Consider the following 21516-nt stretch of genomic DNA (forward strand, 5'->3'; position numbering starts at 1 on the left):
TTTTCCTCAAAAAACAAAATTATCCCAAGTACTAATAACATGTTAAAATAGTAGGATAGAAACAAAATGGAGATGCAGTAAATAACAAAATTCTACAAAAATTGTTTCACATAGGATAGCATGATGGGATTGATGAGATCTTATATGAAAAATTACTAAGGTCTAGATGGTGAATCATATATAGAAAATAAATATGATAATTTGTAACAAGATGAGAATATATTATGAGATTATCTAATCGTTATTGTGTAATAACGTAATACTTATTGAGAAATTATATATACAAGTATTAAATGTACAAATTTTTTATTAAAAAAATGAGTTTCATAGTTAAAAAAGTGTGAGAATTTTATTTTTTCTTGACTGAATTCACCTTTTTATAAAATATTTATATAAAATTTATACCTTTAACTTTTAAGACTTGTACTAGGATTATTTTTACAGTTCCATTCAATTGAAATCTAGTCGACAGCTGGCAGTTAGTTTGTTCGGTTCAATGGATTTTATGGGTGGCGGCGGGGGAGGATAGTGGAACAGGTCGGTCTCACATCCTAGTACCAGTTAAATCAGAAGGCTTTCAAAAACCTGCCCCACGCGACACGACAGGGCGTGAGCGACTTTCTCGTTAAACTAACGTCCGTCAAATTGCCAAATGCCAATAAGCCCCACATTTCTATTGCGCCGCATTTTTATAAAATAAACCCTTTACCCAACGTGTAAAAGGCCATCTCTCTCTCTATCTCTCCTTGGACTACATGCACGAAAGTTAAGGTTGTCGTAACCGATGGCGAATCTGCCCCAATCGCTCTCCATGAACGCGCCCTTTGGAGGCCCTAGCGCGTCGGCCCCAACCGTCGCCGGAGCTCCAGCGAACAAGGACCGGAAAATGGCCTCTGCTGAGCACTTGGTCCTCGACCTCAGCAACCCTGAACTCCGAGAGAACGCTCTTCTCGAACTCTCTAAGGTACCATATTGCCACGATTTGATTTTATCATTTCTTTTTCATCACTTCTGATATCTTGCTCGATAAATATTGATCTTTTTAATAGCTAGCTCGATCAATATTGACTTTCTTTTCATATTATGCGTTGGGAATTTTGGCAATTCGTGTTTCAATTTTTCTTGGGCACCTCAATTCCGATTGAACTCGTGGATTGACATTACTTACCTTTATTTGACTGCCTTGTGTTTGGTTGCTGGGTAACTGAGGAAAAGAAAAGAAAGGAAAATAAAGGGAATTTTTTTTTTTCCCGACGGAGAAGATGGCCCCCGTTAATTAACGAACGAGATCAGTTGAAGTGAATGAAGGAGTTAATCTTAACTGTTTACTTTTTACTTTTTAACTGGACACGTTAGTTACTCCGGGGAGTGAAGCCTATCTCTTTTTTTTTTTTTTTGGGCGGTTTAGACTTCAACCTTTCTGCTTCATTTTGCTTTAGAAAAATGTGAAAGTTCGTGTAATCAACTTGATTTCCATCGAGACCAAGATTGGATTTTGATGGATTTGTTATACGTTTCCGTTTTATATGGAAATATTAACTTTGGTATGTTAGCTAATCATGTCCAATAGCGGAAAGAAAAAGCAAAGCTGTAATATCCATTCCGTTATGGTTTGAATTTAATTAGTCTGCCACTGTGGTAGATAGAGATTGACATATTTGACATGAACACGTGGACATTCTTAAATATAAGCATATTGCGTATCTTTATTGCTAAACTTGGGCATTCATTTTCCGTTCCTCAGTTGGGAAAAAGAATAAAGGATGCGATACTCACTTTAGTAACTCCAAATCAATCTCCTTAATTTGAGTTTGCCCGAAAGCATGAATAATATGCTGTAGCCACCGGGAAAATGTAACCTAATTGTCTGAAATCGCACTGCATGGACTATCAACAATGAGATGCACATGCGTAGAGGACAAAATTGTTAACTTCTTACTCAAAAGAAATTATTTGGACCGTCTTTTCTTCTCTTTCTCGAGTAGAAACCATAGATAACAAACTACTTGGGGATGGTTTTTCTTTCTACAAGTACTTGGGGATGGGTTTATACTTGTGCAATTTCTGGTTTAGTTGAAATCTCCGTACGAAATATGCCCATGTTCTTTTATTTGAATGGATATGTGATTTAGCCGTTGAATATCGCAATCATAAACTTGTGTCTGCCTTGGTTTCATTTTTTAGAACAAGGAATTATTTCAAGATTTGGCTCCTTCCCTGTGGAATTCTTTTGGTACTATTGCTGCACTTATACAGGTATGCCTGATAAATTCATGTTTGTTTTTTTTTTTTTTTCTTCCTATTTTAGAAGAGAGAATTATTTCAAGATTTGGCTCCATTGTTGTGGAATTCTTTTGGTACTATTGCTGCACTGTTACAGGTATGTTCTTTATGAATTTTAATTTATTTGGTTTCATTGTTTTCTTTTTTCCCTTTTTGTAATCATAAATGTGTGCTTCTTATAAGCATATATATATCGGACTTATAAAAGAATTTACTTGCAGTTTATTTCTGGATGCTGGCACTTTTTGCTTGTCTTTTATCATTATACATATATTTATTATAACTAATTAAGTTTTATTGGGAAAAAAGAGACCATAAGTATACAGAAGGTTGAACTAAATAATACATGCAAAATTCAGCTAGTTTATGAGACCTCAAAAGGAAGAAAGCTGCATGCATCCAGAAACAAGCATCCACTCAGATGATGATCTTAAAAATATTTACTTGAGCCGAATCACGAGAAAGCTCAGCAGTCAGACACCTATATTAGTCTTGCTGTTCCTCTCACACCAAATTGTGAGAAGCTCAACACCATTGAAGTCCTTTTCTTCCACTCCCTCTAAATAGTATATTATACATAGAGGAGTAGCATTCCAAACTAGTCCATTGCTATCCTTCCCTACAAATCCTTCTTAAAAACGTATCAATAATCTTCAGAGGTAAACAGAAGGTGACGGACCTCAAATAGTCTGTAAGATAATCTACTGATCCTATGTCCAAATCCTGAAAAGTACAGGCAAAATAAATTTTTCATGAAAATTCTCCTACCTTCAGAAGATCCACATAAGAATAAATCTCAATCACTTATCAAAAAAAGAATAAATCTCAATCAGTGGGAGGGAAGGGATGTTGAGGAATAGAGCAAAAAGTATCTATGTTATCAGTTTGAAATTATCTTTTCGATGTGCAGTTGATATATGGTCCATCTATCATGTGACTTTGGTTGCCATCGTAAATTTTGATATATTTGATTAAAACATATGTTTATGCCATTGCATGTGGAGGTTTTGTCATCTGACTTTTACTTTTCATGCTTGATAGTCAGTTTTTACTAGCAGGATTTTTTAATCTCTTGCGGTTATGTATAATGCCTTTGTATTTTAAGAAGTTAATCTCCAAAATTGGAAGTACTTTGGTTTGTGATTCAGCAATGGTATTATAAAAAAAAATGTTTTCTTTCCATGATGTTGAATCTTTTTTACTTTCAGGAGATAGTTTCAATATACCCTGTTTTATCACCACCAAATCTAACTCCTGCTCAATCGAATCGAGTTTGTAATGCTCTTGCGCTTCTTCAGGTAGAATGCTATTTCCTTTCATTTTATATGCCACATCTTTGATTTTGGACTTAAAATTGCCTAATCATCTTTAAAAAGTGAGTTTCAAGTTAACTTGTTCAATTGAGATGATAAAGCACCATCGCTGCTTGTTTAAATATCTCAGAATACTTGATTATTTAAGTCCTAAACTGAAATATATGGAGACTACTTTGTCAATTAATTCTTAGCAGAAGACAAGTGTAAGTTTGTCGACTGCTTTTTACTCTTGAATCTCTGTTTGTATGTCATGCTGATGCCTCGCATGCTTTTTATATTTTCTTACAGTGTGTAGCCTCTCATCCAGACACAAGGATGTTGTTCCTCAATGGTAATGTTTTTGGTATCTTCAATAAATGAAGACTTTTAGCCACTTCAATCTGGTATATGTTTATGGTGGATTTGCTTATTATGTGAGAGAAGAAACTTTGTTACTTGATCCATGGATGTAGGCCACCAATCTGAACAGTGATCCCTGCAGTATCTGAGGTAGCCGAAAATTGAGCTTAATTACTTAAAAATTAAAGTTGTAACTGAACTGATGGTCAGCTGGGAAAAGAGGGAGGTTTGATGTGGCAGACACTTCAGGGGAAGAGGGAGAGTCTTCCTTCTACTCATCAAAATAAAAAATAATAATAATAATTCCTTCTTTTCACCAGTGTTACTTAGGTCCAGAAAGAGAGTAATGGTTTGGAATGCTGTGGTGTGTGTTTTAGAAGTTCAGTTGAGATAAATCCTTGTTCATGTAAGGTGACTTTAGTTTCAAAATTCCTTTTTAGTTTGAGGTTTAAGCGAAAAAACCTTGAATGTGTGAAAAACATTCATACCATTGTATTCTTGAGATAGCCTTTGCTATCTATGTCTTAACATTGTCGCACCTCATATTCTGGTGGAAAAAGATTTCCTCCAGTTATAGGAAAATCCTCGAACCCGGTCTATTGAATTGCCATGCGTTCTTTGTCCTATGTTGTATGTATGTATTGGATTTTGTGGAAAAGCTTCTTTTGCTTTATTTGTTCGTGTAGGAAGAGAGAATGGAGGATTTTTGTAGGAAATGGCTTTGCAGGCATGGGGGGAGAAGGGAGCGCGAAATTTCACTAGTAGCTTTTGATGCTTGGATCTTACATAAGTGAGAGCTATATAGATTTTTTATTTGTACTTATCAAAGATATATATATATTTTCTTATAATTAATAAGAATTTTATTACCAAGAATAGGCACAGCCCAAGTACACAGGAAGTATACAAAGGAAATACCTACTGCACACTAGAAAGCAGGAAACTATGACAGAAACAGATTCAAAGATATATATATTTTTTTTATGTCCGTAGTTATTGGTTGTATGCTTGGTTCAATGACCTCTATTGAAGTTTTGATTCCCATGTTTCTTGTCAGTAAGTACCTTGAACGTGTTGTGCACAGTACCTTTACTTATGGCACTGCAAATCATAATTGCTTAGAAATTAACCATAAAAGGAAATAGAGAAGATTATTTTTTTATTTTACTTATAAATAAAGAGATAGAGAAGCTTATGGCCTCTCCATAATGAAGATCATCTGCTGGAAAGTCCACAAGAGGCATGTGTTATAATTATTAATTAGTATGTTCAGGTTTCAGGAAGTGGCTTCCAACTGATCTTTTCATTTACAGCTCATATACCGTTATATCTGTACCCCTTCCTCAATACAACAAGCAAGTCAAGGCCATTCGAGTACTTGAGGCTGACTAGCTTAGGTGTCATTGGTGCCTTAGTAAAGGTATTTCATTGTTGCTGAGATTTATATCGCATGAACTCATGGACATTCTTTTTTACTTCCATTGATAATGCTAATTTACTTATGGAGTTGCATTATGTTCAAACACATTAAATTCTGCTGTAGAATATTGACATGCCTAGCACATTTGAGGTGTAATGCAAAATACGATCTGAGGAGAGGAACAATGCATAGATATCATCAATCCTAGAGAAAAACATGGTTTGGCCTCCATCCATAGCTTAGAAGTCCCTGAGGGAGTGGGCAGGGGCATTGAATAAAGAGTAAGACATATGAGGGCTACTCAACATTTTCTAAGATCAATGTGGTTTTATGTAAACCTAAAGCAATAGCATGATGAACCAGGAAATTTCTACTTAAGAAAATAAATGAGGGGGTCAGGGGCATGAAACGGGTATACTTTGAACTCCTTAATTTCTGTCTTAAGAGTTAAATTTAAAATAAGAACTTACAATGCCAAAAAATGATATAAAAGAAAAAGAAATAGAAAATTATTCTAACTATATTGAAGAGGATATTATATGAAAATGCTAACCAAATGCTATATAGTCAATCTGCAATGAGTCTCAGTTAATTCATGCTTATTTAGTTAGTTAACATTTACTTGCACTTTTGCACATACTCCCTCTTGTGTCTACCTCTTCCCCTCCCTCGCTCACAGTTACATGCAATCACATGCACCAAAGATTACTCATAAATCTGGTTACTCATGACTACAATGTTTTGAAAGAGTTTTTTATTTTTCTTTTGCCAGGTTGATGATACCGAAGTTATTAGTTTCCTTCTCTCAACAGAAATAATTCCGCTCTGCCTGCGTACTATGGAAATGGGTAGTGAATTGTCAAAAACGGTTGAGTATCTTGAATTTATTGCCTTTGAATTCACTACCTGGACACTATAATGACACTTGAGCATAAATAGGCTTTTTAGAATTTAAGAATACTGCATCTCATTTATTACCACTTGACAGTGTTGGCATATTGAAAAGTTACCGCCTTCAAAATGTGTTGCTATTTTACTATTTCTAGATTATCCTTGAATGTTGTTGCCAAGTTGCATGGAAGGCACAAGACTATGATTACCCATGAAGAATATGTTATGTAATAAACAGCTGGAAATGCAGAAATGGAGGCACTTTTCTTGCTCATTTGTCAGCTGTTCTTAATTTAAAGAAGTATTGTCCTGACCGATGACCAGTATCATATTTTAAGGTTCATAAATATATGACAGAAAGTTTTCTGGTGGCAGGTTGCAACATTTATAGTTCAGAAAATTCTGTTGGATGATGTGGGCTTGGATTATATTTGTACCACAGCTGAGCGGTTTTTTGCAGTAGGTCGAGTTTTGGGGAACATGGTTTCGGCCCTTGCTGAGCAACCCTCATCCCGCCTGCTGAAACATATTATTCGATGCTATCTTCGATTGTCAGATAATCCAAGGTTGATAAAGTAGATTGCAGTTCCGGTTCTCATTCACTTCTGCCACATCCTTTTCCCCTGATCTCACGCTCTTAGTTTTTTTTTTTTTTTTTTTCCCTCAATTCTGTATCCAATGGATGTGTTCTTTGATTTTTATGTTGCAGGGCTTGTGATGCATTAAGAAGTTGCCTCCCAGACATGCTAAGAGATTCTACCTTCAGTAGTTGCCTTCGTGTAAGCACTTTTTTTTCTCATTGGTTACATTCTCAAAGTTCATTTTTTGGCCTGAATTTGTGTATTATTTGTATCTATGATTTGTTGGTATGATTTGTTATCCCGAACACAAGTGTAATGTTTTGAATGGGGATGGTAATTCCCAGCCTTTTCAATGAGACAATGACACTGAATTTGTATATTATTTGTATGTGCTTTAAATAGTGAATATCGTTTGTTTAAAATAAAAAAGAATGTTTAGTACTGTTTCTGCATTCAGAAGAGCTGTCGATACTGAAAATATGGAGAGAATTGGCAGTATCCTTTTTTTTTAATTTTTGGACAAAATGAAATGATCTAATTCTGCACTTTGATGTATATTGGTGTAATTCTCTCTGCTGCTTGATCGTTTCCCAATTTCATGATCTATATATGCTTCCAGGAAGATCCCACCACAAGGAGGTGGCTACAACAGCTGCTTCACAATGTTGGAGGAAATAGGGTTCCTGCACTTCAGGGCGGAGGAGGTTTTGATCATATGATGGTGAACTAATCAAAATTATGCAATGCTCTTAGACTTTCCATTATTCTTCCAGGAAGATCCCACCACAAGGAGGTGGCTTCAACGGTTGCTTCACAATGTTGGAGGAAAAAGGGTTCCTGCACTTCAGGGTCGGGGAGGATTTCATCATATGATGGTGTGCTAATCACAAATATGCAATGCTCATAGACTTTTCATCTGTTTTCTTCTTCTTCTTGTTGTTTTTTTTTCTTCTCTAGATAGGGCAATATGGTGAGAGTAGCTTATCCATGTATTTTAATTCAATATAACAGCGCCAATTAGCAATGTTTTCTTGTGATTTCTGAAAGTTGGGCTGAAGTACAGAAGCCAGTTTGGATGAACTCGAGAGATTCTTCTTCAATACTTCATTTTTTTTGAGCTGCTGTTGTTGATTTCAACGGTTCTAAGTTTCATGATTTTCTTGTATCCATTTATAGTCCCTAACTTGTAAATAGATGTTTTCTCTGCATACATTCCCCGTGTTGGGCTATATGCCTACTTACTTCACTCAATAAATTTTATTTTACCTAAAAAGAAAAATAAAAAAACACACACTGACACACAGAGAGACTGTCGCTCTGTATTGGCAGAGTTGTATACCGTCATTTCATCTAATTTGTACTATGATTGACTTCTTCCGGTGGGCATGACATTATTTATTCTCCCTTTTCTGCTTACAGAATTAGTCTTTTTTATGAAGATTTTGCTGTGCTGATAATTGCATGATATTGTCCTGCCGGTGAGTTTTCAGCAGGCCTCAATTTCCTGGTGACCCATTGGACAAAGTTGAATTTGTTTGAGGAACTGTACTTCTTGGCATTCCATTATAGGAGGGTGAGTTCAGTTTGCCAACTTGTCTGGAACGAAGTATTAGTATGAGCAAATCACGTGCTTTGAGAAAGTATGGCACTTAAGACTTGGGAAACCAATATCTGTGATGCTTATAATTGTTGATTGCAAACCAATGTTTAACAATAAATTAAGAAATAAGAATTATGGATATTGATGGGCTGAACCTCAAGAAAGTGTTACTGCTGAAAAAATGGGTTGGCAAACCAATCTCATGATCTCATCTCATAACGCGGGTAAATTTTTTGTGTGTTCTGAATCATTTGATGGTGTCCTCCGTGGTGTCTATGTTTGAAACTTTATGAGGACGGTACAGAATCTTTTGAAGAGTTTAAAATGACTGGAAGTTGCATGTGTAGTGACTTGTCTTGCCGGTCAAATTCATATCAACTAGTAGTCTTTTTACCATTCATGGGTGAACGCTCAGCATGCATCTTCATTTGTACATTTTATCTCGCATTAATGAACGAGCTGTTTCTTTTTATCTCACCCCGGTATTTATTCCCGAAGTCACCTGCCTTGGATATTCTTTCTTAGAATCCCTGTTTTCAGATTCCCGCGTTCCTTCCTATCTTGTCAGATGCGGCATCTTCAAATGTTCTTTTGCTATTACATGCATGCAGCATCAAGAACGACATGGGTCCACCACATGCCAAGAAATTTGTACTCTGTTCAGATAGCTACTGATCAAGAAGGTACTTTGTTGATGGAGGGAGATCAAAAGTAGTCGAGAAAAAAGGGTGCAGAAAACTCCGCGGCTGATTCATGTCCCACGACCGACAATGATGATGCTTCTACTGAATTTTAGAAGGCTCTGAATGCATGCGTGTGTATTAATTGGAGAAAGTTTTTTGTTATGATATGTTTGGCTTTTGATATAAATATAAATATATATATATAGATTATGTATTTATATGTATATGGGATGAACTACATTTGACGGTTTACACCTGGCTGTAAAAAGTGTAAATTATACTCTATGGCAACCTTCGTTCTTTCAAACTATTTTTTGGGAAGGCTCTGCAGGAGCGTGCTTCATTTTTCCGTATCACGGTTGCCCTAGGAAGTTTGTACACATTCAGACTGAAAAACTTGGTGGTTGATAACTGTTTGCACAGCTCTGAGCTCAGAGACATTTTTGCTTCGCCACTCAGATCTGAATTCATTTCTAGAGTCTGAAATCATTGAATATGAGATTACTTACACATTGCACCTTGACCCTTTTAAGGTATGAACTTAATTCGAATTGTATTTAAGCTTTGTTAGACGACAAATCTAAACTTCGTAACTTCGCAAGTCTGTCTTCAAAGCATCTTCGGTAGTGCTCCGGAAGCACGTTCGTTAAGAAAATACACTTTGGTAACGCACTGGTAATAGCTGCGATATCAAAGAAAACATCTGGTGGCAACCTCTAATTTTATAGTCTTTTGGGGATTTCCTTGACACAAACTCTAATTCGGTTTGCAATAAAATACATGATTGAATATGGTTTTCTGTATTCTTAAGAGAACAAAAAAACAAAGCCCTGTAATCTTCAATCAAAGCATGCAGTTTAGTGTACAAGAAATTTCATTGCCTTGTTGAGTGTCTCCCTAAACCTGAATAAATTTATCGTCAGATTCTGGCCGTCAACATACACAGCTCTTGCAGCATAGTAGCCCTGCAAGAATATAGACATGGGATCAGCTATGACTGGGTGCTGTGGTCCATATTCTTTGAAGAGCGAACTCTCCTCTGGCTCTATCTTGTATTCCATGTAATGCACCCCCATCTCCCCTGCCGGGTCTCCATAGTAGGCTTTTGAAGCCCAGTCCAGCCCCAGTGGTACCACTTGCACCATCACTGCCCCAGCAGGTAAGAACACTGCATTTGCAAGGCCAGCACCATGGGCTCCGATTATGACACTGCACGAGTTTATGAAACTGGCAAACTTGTCCAAGTTTGACATACTGTTACGCTTCACCACAACTACTTGAAAACCCAGTTCCTCCATAATGCCCACCATTTCATCTTCATTCAGAAATGTTCTTGTTTTACGACGAGATATGAGAACTAGCACGGGCTTTTCTATATCAGAAACAGTCTGTGTCTTCAGGTTATATGATTCTCTGAGGAACTTCTTGAAGTCAAACATGGAGTACCCTCCAGGAATTTCTGTAGAATTTACGGCTAGGTTCTCGTGGTACATGAGCCCTATAACTGCTGCAGGAAAGCAGCGAACACTTCCATCTGTTGCTGGGTTTATGACCTCGAAACGAGACAGGTGGGTTAGAATCCGATTGTATTTTCTGACCCACAAAGGCTTGAAATCGGAGATGACAAATTGCAGGTGGGATTGAAACTGGCGGCATGTGATGAATAAGGGGATGATGACCTCGTTAAACTCATGAAATAGGTTCCCTGTAAAGCCACCAGAGGAGAAGACCACAGCCGGGACATCATGTTTGAAATGACAAGCCGGTGAGCTTACATTTCCAGCAAGTATTTGCACGGGCGTCACTTGTTTCATGGCCGTCTCATCCTCTTTCCTTGCATATGGCCGAACCATGTGTTTAACTTGAACGCCGGAGGATTGGAGGTAAGTAGTCAATGCACTATTGTCAACTATAGCTGGTTTGTTTGTGATACAAACTTCAGAATGGAGGTCAGAGTGGCAAGAAAATCCAGTGGTTTCAAGCTGAGTTCGATCTTCTCCTGTGCAGATTGAGACTTCTACATTGATTAGGAAGACTGAAGACCGACATTAATCTGTATTAATGAGTGAATCTGGGTCTGTATAGAAAGCTTATGTCGACAAGATCTTATGTTGTATTTGAAAGCAAGTTGAGAAACGAAATCATATTAATGCTAAAGATGAAGTCTTGAAGAGAAAACCTCTTACTAATCTTCTTAGAAGAAATTCTAGAGGCTTTGCAACTTCTTTGCCTTTTTCAACCTTTCTGCTGCGGAGACTACGATCCCAGTCTGGTAGACTGTTCTTCCCTACAGTACCAAACAACTCAATTTAGCATAGTCAAAGGAAAAGGGTACACCTGGCGGAGGGAAGTTGGGGAAAGAGGAGAAGAAGAAGAAGAAGAAAGAAAGAAAGAAAGAAAGAAAGAAAATATTAAAATGAAAATAGCACACTGGCAAAAAGGGTATGAATGCTGATCATTACATGAATCAAATGGGTTAACATCCGATGTGAAAATTGCAGCATAAAGAAAGAACAAAACAAACAATAATACTACTGAAGATGCTCCAAGAACCAGCCTGTTGGACTCCTTCCCCATCCTTCATCAACGAGAAATACTTCTCCACAGATCTGTATGTTACACATTGAAAAAGAACATGATATAGACGAAAGAGTCTTCAATTCAAGTGCCTAGTCTTTGTCAACCTTCTGTTATCATAGATTTTTTTTTTTTTTTTGTTGCTAATTTCTATGTAGTTTGAACATATGCAACTAGCCAACTATAACATATAATATGTGTGATATATTTACTATAATATATTTCGTCGGTGGACAGTTGTTACTGCTTCATTTTCTATTCCTTGAATCAATCTTCAAAAACGCATCTTTTGACTGCTTCTCACGTGCTTAATTTGTTGTAAATTTCTAATTAGAAAGAAACTCAAATTCAACTGATCTAGAATTTATACCTTGGTGCTCTCTTAATGGGCAGGTTGTTGGCCCAAACAAAACTCTAGGAGACCAAGCTCAACATTGTTCATAGTTTGAAGATTCATTTATGCCATAAAAAGAAGGAACACCCTTGAATGGGCTTGTGACTTGAGGATCGTTTACCAATAAAATATGGGCTTTTATGTCTATTCCTACTCGGTTGATGCATATTATATGGGGTTGGCTTTTAGCTGGGTCAATCTAGTCCTGAACCACTTCAGGTAGATCCTATACAAGAGAAATGGCTTACTCATCATTTTCACATTATACACAATTTTTTTTATTTTTTATCAAATATGTGTTGAATTTATAATAAGTATAAAAATTTAATTAATTTACTAAAGAATAAACCAAAAAAATTTAAAAAAAAAGTAAAAAAAATAAATAAAAATAAATATGATGTGTGAATATGATGAGTAGCAAAACTCTTAATTATATGAATAATTAGATTCAATAGGCCACTCAATAGGAGCTTTTATTTCTCTAACAGAGGTCTCCTTGCATAATTTCTTGGTCCACAATGTAGTACAATATAAATCCGGTTAATTTTTTTTTTTTTTATTGATAATGAGTGTCCGATAACAGCATTCCAACTAATCTCGAGGGTGCACAGACCTTCGGTAAGGAGTTTCTCACAATTGCACTTCAGATAATTTAAGAAAAAAATTCCTCAACCTGATAGCCCATAAAGATTGATTGCACCAATGGGATTCAAACCTTTGACTTTAGAGGGAGTATACCACCAAGATCAAAGCCTTTACCATTCAAGCTAACCCTAATATAGGGTTATAAATTCTATTTATTTTCGCAGATGAGATGAGATAAGTTGAGATTAAAGTTAAAAGTTGAATAAAATATTATAAAAATATATATTTTTAATATTATTTTTATTTTGAGACTTGAAAAAGTTAAATTGTTTAGTTTATGAGAAAAAATATTTACAATTGAAAATTGTGTAACCACCGCGTAATCGTTTTGAAAAAAGTGAATAAAACATAGGACCTACATAAAAAATAATAATAATAATTTTTTAATACTGAAGTACCCCGGCCACCATTTTTGAAAATGATTACATGAAATTTACACATTTTATAGTTGTATGTGGAATCATTTGTTGAGATGAGTTGTGAAAATAAACGAGGCCGAAAGTTATCTCGCATATCTAATATTTAAAAGAAAATAAAAATCTGGATATTATATGTTTACTTTGGCACGCCAAAGGAGGGGTCACTGTTCTCTCTAATAATTAAAAGTAGTAATATATACTGAAATATGTTTCCATGGATATACAATGTTGAACAAGTCCGAGCTCAGTTTGTCATGTATATCTGAAAATTAAACTAAGGATGTTAGGTAGCTGACTGATGTAATGCGTTTCGTAAGAAATAGAAACTGATTCATGAATTCAACTCAAAAAGATTATGATAAGGCCTAATTTGTTCATTCCGTTTAGATTGAGTGTGCGCTTGTATCTTAGATTGCCAATATCTTTGAAGAAATTAAGTTTAAAAAGCTTTTCTAGAGTTAATTAGTTCAGAAGTCATGGATGGCGTTATTCTTGATCATTAGTATTTAGATATTGATGATATTAATGATACCCTTCAAGTGTTAACAATCGTGTGTGTGTGTGTGTGTATGATTTCTGAGAATCTGAGAATTGAGGTGATCTGTACGTACTGTCTTCATGTGGTGTATCCATAAGAATATATTTCGAGAAGAAAAATAAAAAAGAAAGATCGAGGAGGATCTGTGCAAGAAGCCATTTCCATGGACCCCCACAGGGCAAAGACAAGCAGCAAGGGAATTTGAAGTTTGAAAGCAGAGAAAGAAAGTTCTAGAATTCCTTATTACGGATCAGACTACATGAATGAAAAGAGACTCGACTTTTAACCCGAAAGGAAAAACATGCATATAAAAAGATAAAATCTTGGACAAGAAATACAGCTAGCTAGAACATTCTTGGAAACGGAGATCCCCACATGATCAAGGGTTGGTGCAGCACCTTCTTGAGAGAGAGAGAGAGTTTCTTAATTTCCGGTTACACTACAATCAATTATTCAAGGGAAATTAAGATAAAAAGCACTTTCAACATGTTGGTTGTCACCAACTATATATATATATATGTATAATTCGTCTGATCAGTGAAACCTAATTAGTTGAAAGTGTCATGATTTTTAGGAGAAAAATAATTATATTGGTTTATAGAAATTAATTGGTCTGATCATAAGTTGAAAGTGATCATCTGATCATGATGATCTCATGTGGCTGTGTGTGAAGGTTCCTATTAATTAAAGGAGCTGGTGAGCCAAGGAGTTTCATATCTTTAGCTTCAGCTGTTTGTTTCTGTTGTCACGCATGGACTTTTGCTCGGAGTTGGGACCAATAGACATGCATGTAGGTGGCTTAACACATCATGAGCTAAAGTACTGCATGCTCATGTTAATTGCTAATCAGAAGACATTCGGACCGATCGAATTCATCATGTTGTGGTTTGTAATTAGCATTTGATTCCTTCCCCTACTCATAATTAATCACTAATTAGTGTGGATTTTTTATAATATGATTCCAATCCCATGATTTCAAAAGACTTTTTATATTCTTTGGAGTGTCACTACTGCATGATGACAACAAAAGCTCGGAAAAAGATCACGCAACTCACTTTTTCCTCAAAGGTTCATTATTCCTATACAAGTTAATTAGAGGCTTATAATTTATTAGTGAGATAAAGCTAGTTTTTTACCAGCTTTGAGATGTAGATAATGTTCTTGTTTTGCTTATAATTGTGTACGTGAGTACTGTGGTTTAGCTCACACGTACAGTACCCTAAGCGAGTACCTACAAAATGATAATGAAATCGTAATTCTGTGGCATAGCGTGTGCAGATCAAAGAAAAAACATAAGAAATAAATCCGAATTTATTCAGTAAGCCATGATCATCATCACCGTCATGTGCAGATCAGATTAATAAACTTGTGAATTTGTGATTCCCTGCAACTTCCATTTAAGTTTATACATATAATGTGAGTACTAGACCTATATATCTCCCGTTATATAGACAGGATTGATATGGGAAGATCGAAAAACAGAAGACCAGCATGACCAGCAGCAGTAGTAACTGAAACGTACTCTACTTACAAAACTCAATGAAAAGAAGAACCATGAAAAGAATAACATAACTGTTCTCCTCCACGCACAATATAAATCCCCAAAAACCAATGATATAACCTAGAGTATAAGATGAGAGCATTAATAATATTGGCTCAAAATCAAAAGGCCTTATGATAGAACCCATGAATCCTCTTCCATGACTCCTCTCTCTGCATCTTCAGCTGCTTGTAGAAGTTCCGGATAAACGTCTCGGCTTTAGTAAACAGCTCTTTCTCACTGTCCTCCTCCTCCTCCTCCTCCTCGGCCTCCTCTTCCTCTTCATAATAATATTCCTCCTCCACAGCTTCTGCTTCACTCTCCCCGCCTCCTATGAAGAAAAGGCTAGGCATGGAGGGACACTTTTTAACTTTATCCATTTTAACAGGACCGGCGATTTTCTCGGAGGCGGATTTCTCAATAACCTTAGCCTTCTTCACAGTAATTTCTGGAGCAACCAAACTACTATCGTTAGTGTTCTTAAGACCCCCTTTATCGGGAGAGACTTCTGAGGACACCAAAGGTTTTGGGGCAGCATGAGAAGCAGGATGTTTTTTGTCCTCGGAAGGCTTGAATAAGGAGGATGAAAGAACGCCTGCTTCAGCCCCGACGGCAATAATGAGGATGTTGATGATGACAAAGTAGCGGTAGGTAGGCCTCAACGAGGATGAAAAGAGGGGTGTAATAATGAGAAGAACAGCTAGGAGGGTGAGCATTAGAATCTGAGATTTCTTGAATTTGCTCATGGCTTTTGTTCTTGAGCGAGTGAAAAGCTGACCAGTAAGATGGTGTGGTGATCAGGAATACTTGATAAATGAAAAATATTTAAGAGAAGTTTGTAGTAGTAAAGACCAAATAGAGGTTTTGTACATATTTATAAGTAGTTGATCAGAAAAAGGTGGCGGTGGCGGAGAGAGATTGATAGATTGGAAATTGTCTTGTTTAATGGTGAGAAATGCATATGCATGTGATATCAGTCAACAAAAGCACAAAAGCTATAGAATATTATGAGCGTCATTGTAATTGCCACATGCACCAAATTAATGCGCAGAAATACGAACACATTTCTCTTTTGTCCTTATCCAATTGTATATAATGACCAAGAACTTAGAGCATATTTGATTCACATAATATCTATGAGGTGCACAGGTCCTAGAGGTTGGCTGAAGTGGTAAAAGCATTGAGTTTAGGGGTATGTTCCCTCCAGGTTTAAAGTTCAAATCTCTTTAGGTATAAATAATCTCTATGGGTTATGAGACTGAGAGATTTTTCTTTAAATTATCAAATGTGCACTTACGAAAAACTCCTTGTCAATGACCTATACACTCTCGGGATTAATCGGCACGTTGTTCGATGCTAATAAAAAACAAAAAATTATTTGATTCACATAATAAGAGTTTTTATTTTTTATCTTTTGTAAGAAATAGCTATTCTTAGCAGAAAATGGTCATGATTCCTCATAATAAATAATGATAGATATAATTATAAGGTCTGCAAGTCTCGCACTTTCTTTAAAAAAAAAAATTGAGCTCACAATTAAAAAATAATTTTTTTTTCATATGAATTATATATTTATCTTCTTCTTTTTTCAAAGAATGTGTACCAAACATGCACACCTTAAAACTCTAAAATTATATCATTTCTCTAAAAGAATAGTCAATCCATAAAATAAAAAATGAGACGAGTTAAATATAGTTATTTCTAAAACTAGCTAGGAAATTTAAATCTTTGCTGAAATAAATTTTAACTTTAAAAAAATTCATTGGTGTTTCGAGCTCGGAGGTCGACCACACCATGATAAGAAACTGATCCACCCTTGATGGCTGCAATGGATGGATAGATCAACCACCCAAGGTCACCGCGGCCGTTAGAGGTATCAACATGTGCCATCCAACTTGAAAGGATATATATTAATGGTAGTTGTAACGTCACCAATGTAATAATCATACTAATGTCATTTTTTTCGAAATGCATGTACGTACAGAAAAAAAGAGCTGATGCATTGTAAGCATTCCAGCAATAAGAGTACGTAAAGACAAGATAACATAGCCACAACGGAAAGAGATTAGAATATAATTGGTCACTGCTCGATATGGTCGGTGGTGAAAAGAAGCATATATACCCTAATTGCCTTTTTCTCATCAATTTTCCCTCTGGGCCTCTTCCTACACACAAGTATGGGTCCCACGAGATAGAACATAGGCCTGGCCTTCTATAAGATCTATAGTTTTGGACCCCTCCACCCTGGGAATCTGTCCCGCCCATTCCACAATCCCACTTGTGATGGTGCTATTGCGGTCCCCACGTCAACTTGAAGGCCCACTTTGTCTCATTGGCGGTAACATGGGCCGGGATTTCTGTAAATCAAAAGAGGACATCGAAAACCATATTTTTGTTATTAAAAGAAAAATCACAAAATCAGGTGGATTTTCCATCAAAAAAGAAAAAAAATTGCATGAAATACAGATTAATTGCTGCAAACTATGTAAACAGTATCCTGATCACTGTCCTACTTGGTTGGCCCATCCTATCTCTGCCTAGCTATTTTTCCACATGCAGGCCATAAGTCTTAGGAGTTCTAAAAAATAGGAAAAAGCTTCACCCAAAAAGGTGGGTCGGGGATAAGAAATATAAGTCAGGATTCCACAATTTGCAACTTTTTTCATGTTGCCTATCTGTGGCCTAGAATAAGATATAGCAATTCTTTGACATTTTCTGCTTGAGTTTATCCATAAGTGATCAAAAGTAGTTTTGTCACTCTTATACACTTTATTTAAGAAATGTATTAAGATAAATCATATAGACCTACAAAACTCTAGGGCGAAACATAATATTTCTATTTATTTTTTTTCCTAAATTTGTATGTATAAGAGATTAGTCTGCCAAAAACTCAAGCAACCAACCCGTAACATGGATCCATACTAAAGACATGTGGTCTGATTGGCATAACTCTCAACCTTTAAAATGGGAGCATAGTTCGAAACCCCCTTCCTCTAAATGGATAAAAGATAAACATGGATCCATTGCTTTGAAAGATTTAGGAAGCATAAATGGCTAAAATCATTCTTCCAAAATTATGCACTCTATACATCTCTTTTGATTGCTAAAGGCTTCAAATTCAAAATCTTCCTTTTAGCCAATAGCTCCATTTGAATTCAAAAAGCATCTTATATAATCTTATCATTATAATTTTATTAAATTTTTACAAAAAATATAATAAATAATTCAATTTTTTCAAATCTTAATTTAACTTTTTCAAATCTCAAAATAATAATAATATTAAAAATATATTATTTTAATATTATTTTATTTAACATTTATCTTTTATTTAAAATCATTTCATTTCATCTCATCTCATCTCATCTCATCCCTTATCTTAATCTAAATCAGCCCTTAAAGATCCACTTACCACGGAGAGAAATGAGAAGATTTGTTAGAGAAATTTCCAAAAAGGTAAGGTAACACTGCTATGCACCGTATCAAACTTCTTCTCCAAGTTAATGATTACATAGAGCAAAAGTGTGCCAGCAAATTACAGATTCCCTTATCCTTTTGTACAACTAGGCGCCAAATAATCAAAGATTTTATTTTTGGGAAACTTTAATGCAGATTCTTCAATGTCCAGGACTTCCGTTAGAACTAGGGGTGAGTATCGGCCGGTCCGGACCGGCAAAACCGACCGGACCGGCACTGTTTGGACCGAACCGAACCGGACCGAATTGGGACCGGTCCGGTCCGGTCCAATTTTTAAGGGACCGAGAGGATTCGGTCCGGTCCCGGTCCGGGAGTTTTTCACCCCGGACCGAACCGAACCGGACCGAATAGAAATTAAAAAAAAATATATTTATATATATTATTTATATAATAGTTGTATATAATTAATTATATAATTATATATGGTATAAAAAAATATTAATAGTCTAATATAGACTATAGTTATAATATGTATTAAATCACTATAACTACATAGAGTATTAGTAATAAGAGTATTACTATTATTTAATATAGTATTACATATAGTATTACTATCATTACATATAGTTATTAGTTATAGTATTAGTACTAGTATAGTTATTAATACTAGTATAGTTATTAGTACTAATAGACTAATAGTATTAGTTATTAGTATTACATATAGTTACATATATAGTTATCACTATAACTATTATTACATATAGTTATTAGTTATAGTATAGTTATTATTACATATAGTTATTAGTTATAGTATTATTACTAATAGACTAATAGTATTAGCATATTACTAATATATATATATAATAGTATACTATATATATATATATTAAATATATTACAATATAATTACATAAGTATTAAAAAAATGTCATTAGATAAAAAAAAAAAAAAAAAAAAAAAAAAAGTCAACCTTGGACCGAATGGACCGACCGGACCGGACCGGACCGAATAGGACCGGACCGAACCGGTCCTGAGGGAGTTCGGTCCGGTCCAGGGTGAGAAAACCCTGGACCGAATAGGTTCGGTCCGGTCCACAAAACCTCCCCGGACCGAACCGAACCGGACCGAACTCCCCCCTAGTTAGAACGGTGGCAAATGACATACGAGTGAAGAGAGCTTGACAGGGATTATGATTATCAATAGCAAGAATGCCAAAAAATGTGTTCACGGGCGCACCTTGCAAAGATGTTTTAGCACGTCCTGCGTCATGAAAAGTTGAAATATCCAGATAGAAATAATTAATTATCTTTTTGTTCATAAGACTCGAACTGATTCAACTGAACTCTGCCATCCACCACGCTAAATTGATTCCATGTCTAATCATGTCAACACCACGTGTCACGTTCTTATCAGTATTGCGTATCTCATTTTTCTCGAATTTATTTAGATTTATTCAAAACCCAGTTACCACATCTAATATTTCCAAGTGCATCAGTCAGATCAGCTATGCATCAGTCAGATTTCCTTCCAAGTGTACAGATTTCCTTTTCTTTTGCTAGGGGATCTGGTGGTTAAGACCCACTTCACACCCCTCAAAGGAAAAGATGCCGTCTTGAACAATCCTTCCTATAGCTAAGAATATTTACTTGATTCCAACACAAATCTGCCCCATATTATTCATCAGATAAGATGGATTTCTGACGGTCGAGCATCTAGATTAACAAAATTCGACCGGCAATAGTAGATATCCAATATCTACCACAATTCCATTCGTCATTCGTGAGCAGCATCATAAGAACATCCCCATCCGGTTCCCTATATCATCCCCATCCCTAAATTTTGGAGAAAATTTTAGAGATTTGCTCATTTTTGTGTCTCCATCCGGTTCCCCATTTTGGGGTTTCCGTTTAGGGTCTGTACAGGAGTTCCCCATAGATGAGGAACGACTGTACATCCCCATCGCATCCCCATCCCCAACGATTTTCCTTTCCCCCCCGCGTCTTCCTTCTCTCTTGCTAGGGTAAACCGTTGGCCCCTCCCTCTTGCGCTCCACCATTGATTGCAGGTCTCCATCGGCACGCACGGTAAGATCTCCACAACCCTTGAGCTTCACCTTGAGGTCTTCTTTTCCCCTTTCGCTCGGCTGTGATATTTGGAAAATTTGGAGGAACTCTGTGATTCATCTTGATAATTGCATTCGGCTCTCTCGTTGGGTACGAATTTCTTTGGAGATTGCATAATACTTTCACCGTTTGGCTGCCGAGAAAGTGTTGTTGATTTCTCACGGAATTTTTTCCGTGCAAAATGACGAAGCTCATGTTTGAAAATTTCTTATTATTCTGATCCATTGATTGAGTTGATGTTGAGAAAATACAACACACGATTGTGGGTTTAAGTACTTCCTGCTGTGTTGGGTTGTTGGTTTTGAGGATATTTTATTTGAGTATTGCATATTCATTGATTTGGTGTTTGGCTGCCGAGAAAATTTTGCTGGGTTTCGCACGGATTGTTTTTTTTTTTTTGGATTTTTGTCTCATCTTTTACCATTTATAATTTGTTGATGCTTCCGGTTGACAAGCCGAGATGCTCTGGTTGCCATTGTGGCTTTGGTGACTTCTTGGTGTGTTGGGTTGTTGGATTTGAGGAGAATTTGGGGGAGTTTGTTGGTATGGAATGGATTTTGAGGCTTAAGAAATCTGTTGCCCTTATTTATGTTGCCATTTTGTGATAGAATATTAGTTGTGATTCCTCAACTGCTGTTTAAGCTGTAGCTTGACCATGCATGTGCTTTTTTTTTTTTCTTTTTAGTAAGAAACTTCAATGAAAAGTGAATAGAATGCCTAGTGTGTACTTTGGAATATGTTTCTGAGCATTGC

The 21516-nt window shown here is 36.1% G+C and overlaps 2 protein-coding genes across 3 annotated transcripts; one reads left to right on the forward strand and one right to left on the reverse strand.

Moving 5' to 3' along the window:
* The first annotated feature begins 692 nt into the window (after positions 1-692).
* On the forward strand, positions 693-7947 carry LOC122281123 (CCR4-NOT transcription complex subunit 9-like). 2 transcript variants are annotated; one of them, XM_043092394.1, is made up of 9 exons: positions 693-964; positions 2309-2380; positions 3492-3581; positions 3888-3930; positions 5252-5358; positions 6131-6226; positions 6625-6815; positions 6959-7028; positions 7450-7947. In XM_043092394.1, exons 1-9 carry the CDS (start codon positions 785-787, stop codon positions 7558-7560), a joined length of 960 nt encoding a protein of 319 aa, XP_042948328.1. In that variant the 5' UTR covers positions 693-784; the 3' UTR covers positions 7561-7947. The 2 variants fall into 2 exon arrangements, with proteins under 2 accessions (XP_042948328.1, XP_042948327.1); XM_043092393.1 differs by lacking the exon at positions 2309-2380 and adding an exon at positions 2185-2256 and having other exon boundaries at positions 695-964.
* A 1870-nt stretch (positions 7948-9817) lies between these two features.
* Positions 9818-11773, reverse strand: LOC122281122 (alpha-1,3-arabinosyltransferase XAT3-like). Its single transcript, XM_043092392.1, has 3 exons — positions 11576-11773; positions 11293-11400; positions 9818-11112 (listed from the first exon to the last, which is right to left on the reverse strand). The coding sequence occupies exons 1-3, from the start codon at positions 11688-11690 to the stop codon at positions 9971-9973; spliced, it is 1365 nt and encodes a 454-aa protein (XP_042948326.1). The 5' UTR covers positions 11691-11773; the 3' UTR covers positions 9818-9970.
* Positions 11774-21516: the final 9743 nt, after the last annotated feature.

Source organism: Carya illinoinensis, chromosome 11, assembly GCF_018687715.1.
Source record: "Carya illinoinensis cultivar Pawnee chromosome 11, C.illinoinensisPawnee_v1, whole genome shotgun sequence".
In the NCBI taxonomy this organism is placed as follows: domain Eukaryota; kingdom Viridiplantae; phylum Streptophyta; class Magnoliopsida; order Fagales; family Juglandaceae; genus Carya; species Carya illinoinensis.

What these genes read in the sequence shown, in the direction of transcription:
- LOC122281123 (XM_043092394.1), top strand. Translation starts at nt 785, where the DNA reads ATGGCGAATCTGCCCCAATCGCTCTCCATGAACGCGCCCTTTGGAGGC. An exon ending in AAGGATGTTGTTCCTCAATG is followed by an intron (nt 3,931 to 5,251) that starts GTAATGTTTTTG and finishes TTTCATTTACAG; the next exon opens with CTCATATACCGTTATATCTG. An exon ending in CCTTCAGTAGTTGCCTTCGT is followed by an intron (nt 7,029 to 7,449) that starts GTAAGCACTTTT and finishes ATATGCTTCCAG; the next exon opens with GAAGATCCCACCACAAGGAG.
- LOC122281122 (XM_043092392.1), bottom strand. Translation starts at nt 11,690, where the DNA reads ATGGGGAAGGAGTCCAACAGGCTGGTTCTTGGAGCATCTTCAGTAGTA. An exon ending in TGTTAACCCATTTGATTCAT is followed by an intron (nt 11,401 to 11,575) that starts GTAATGATCAGC and finishes TTGGTACTGTAG; the next exon opens with GGAAGAACAGTCTACCAGAC. An exon ending in TCTAAGAAGATTAGTAAGAG is followed by an intron (nt 11,113 to 11,292) that starts GTTTTCTCTTCA and finishes CAATCTGCACAG; the next exon opens with GAGAAGATCGAACTCAGCTT.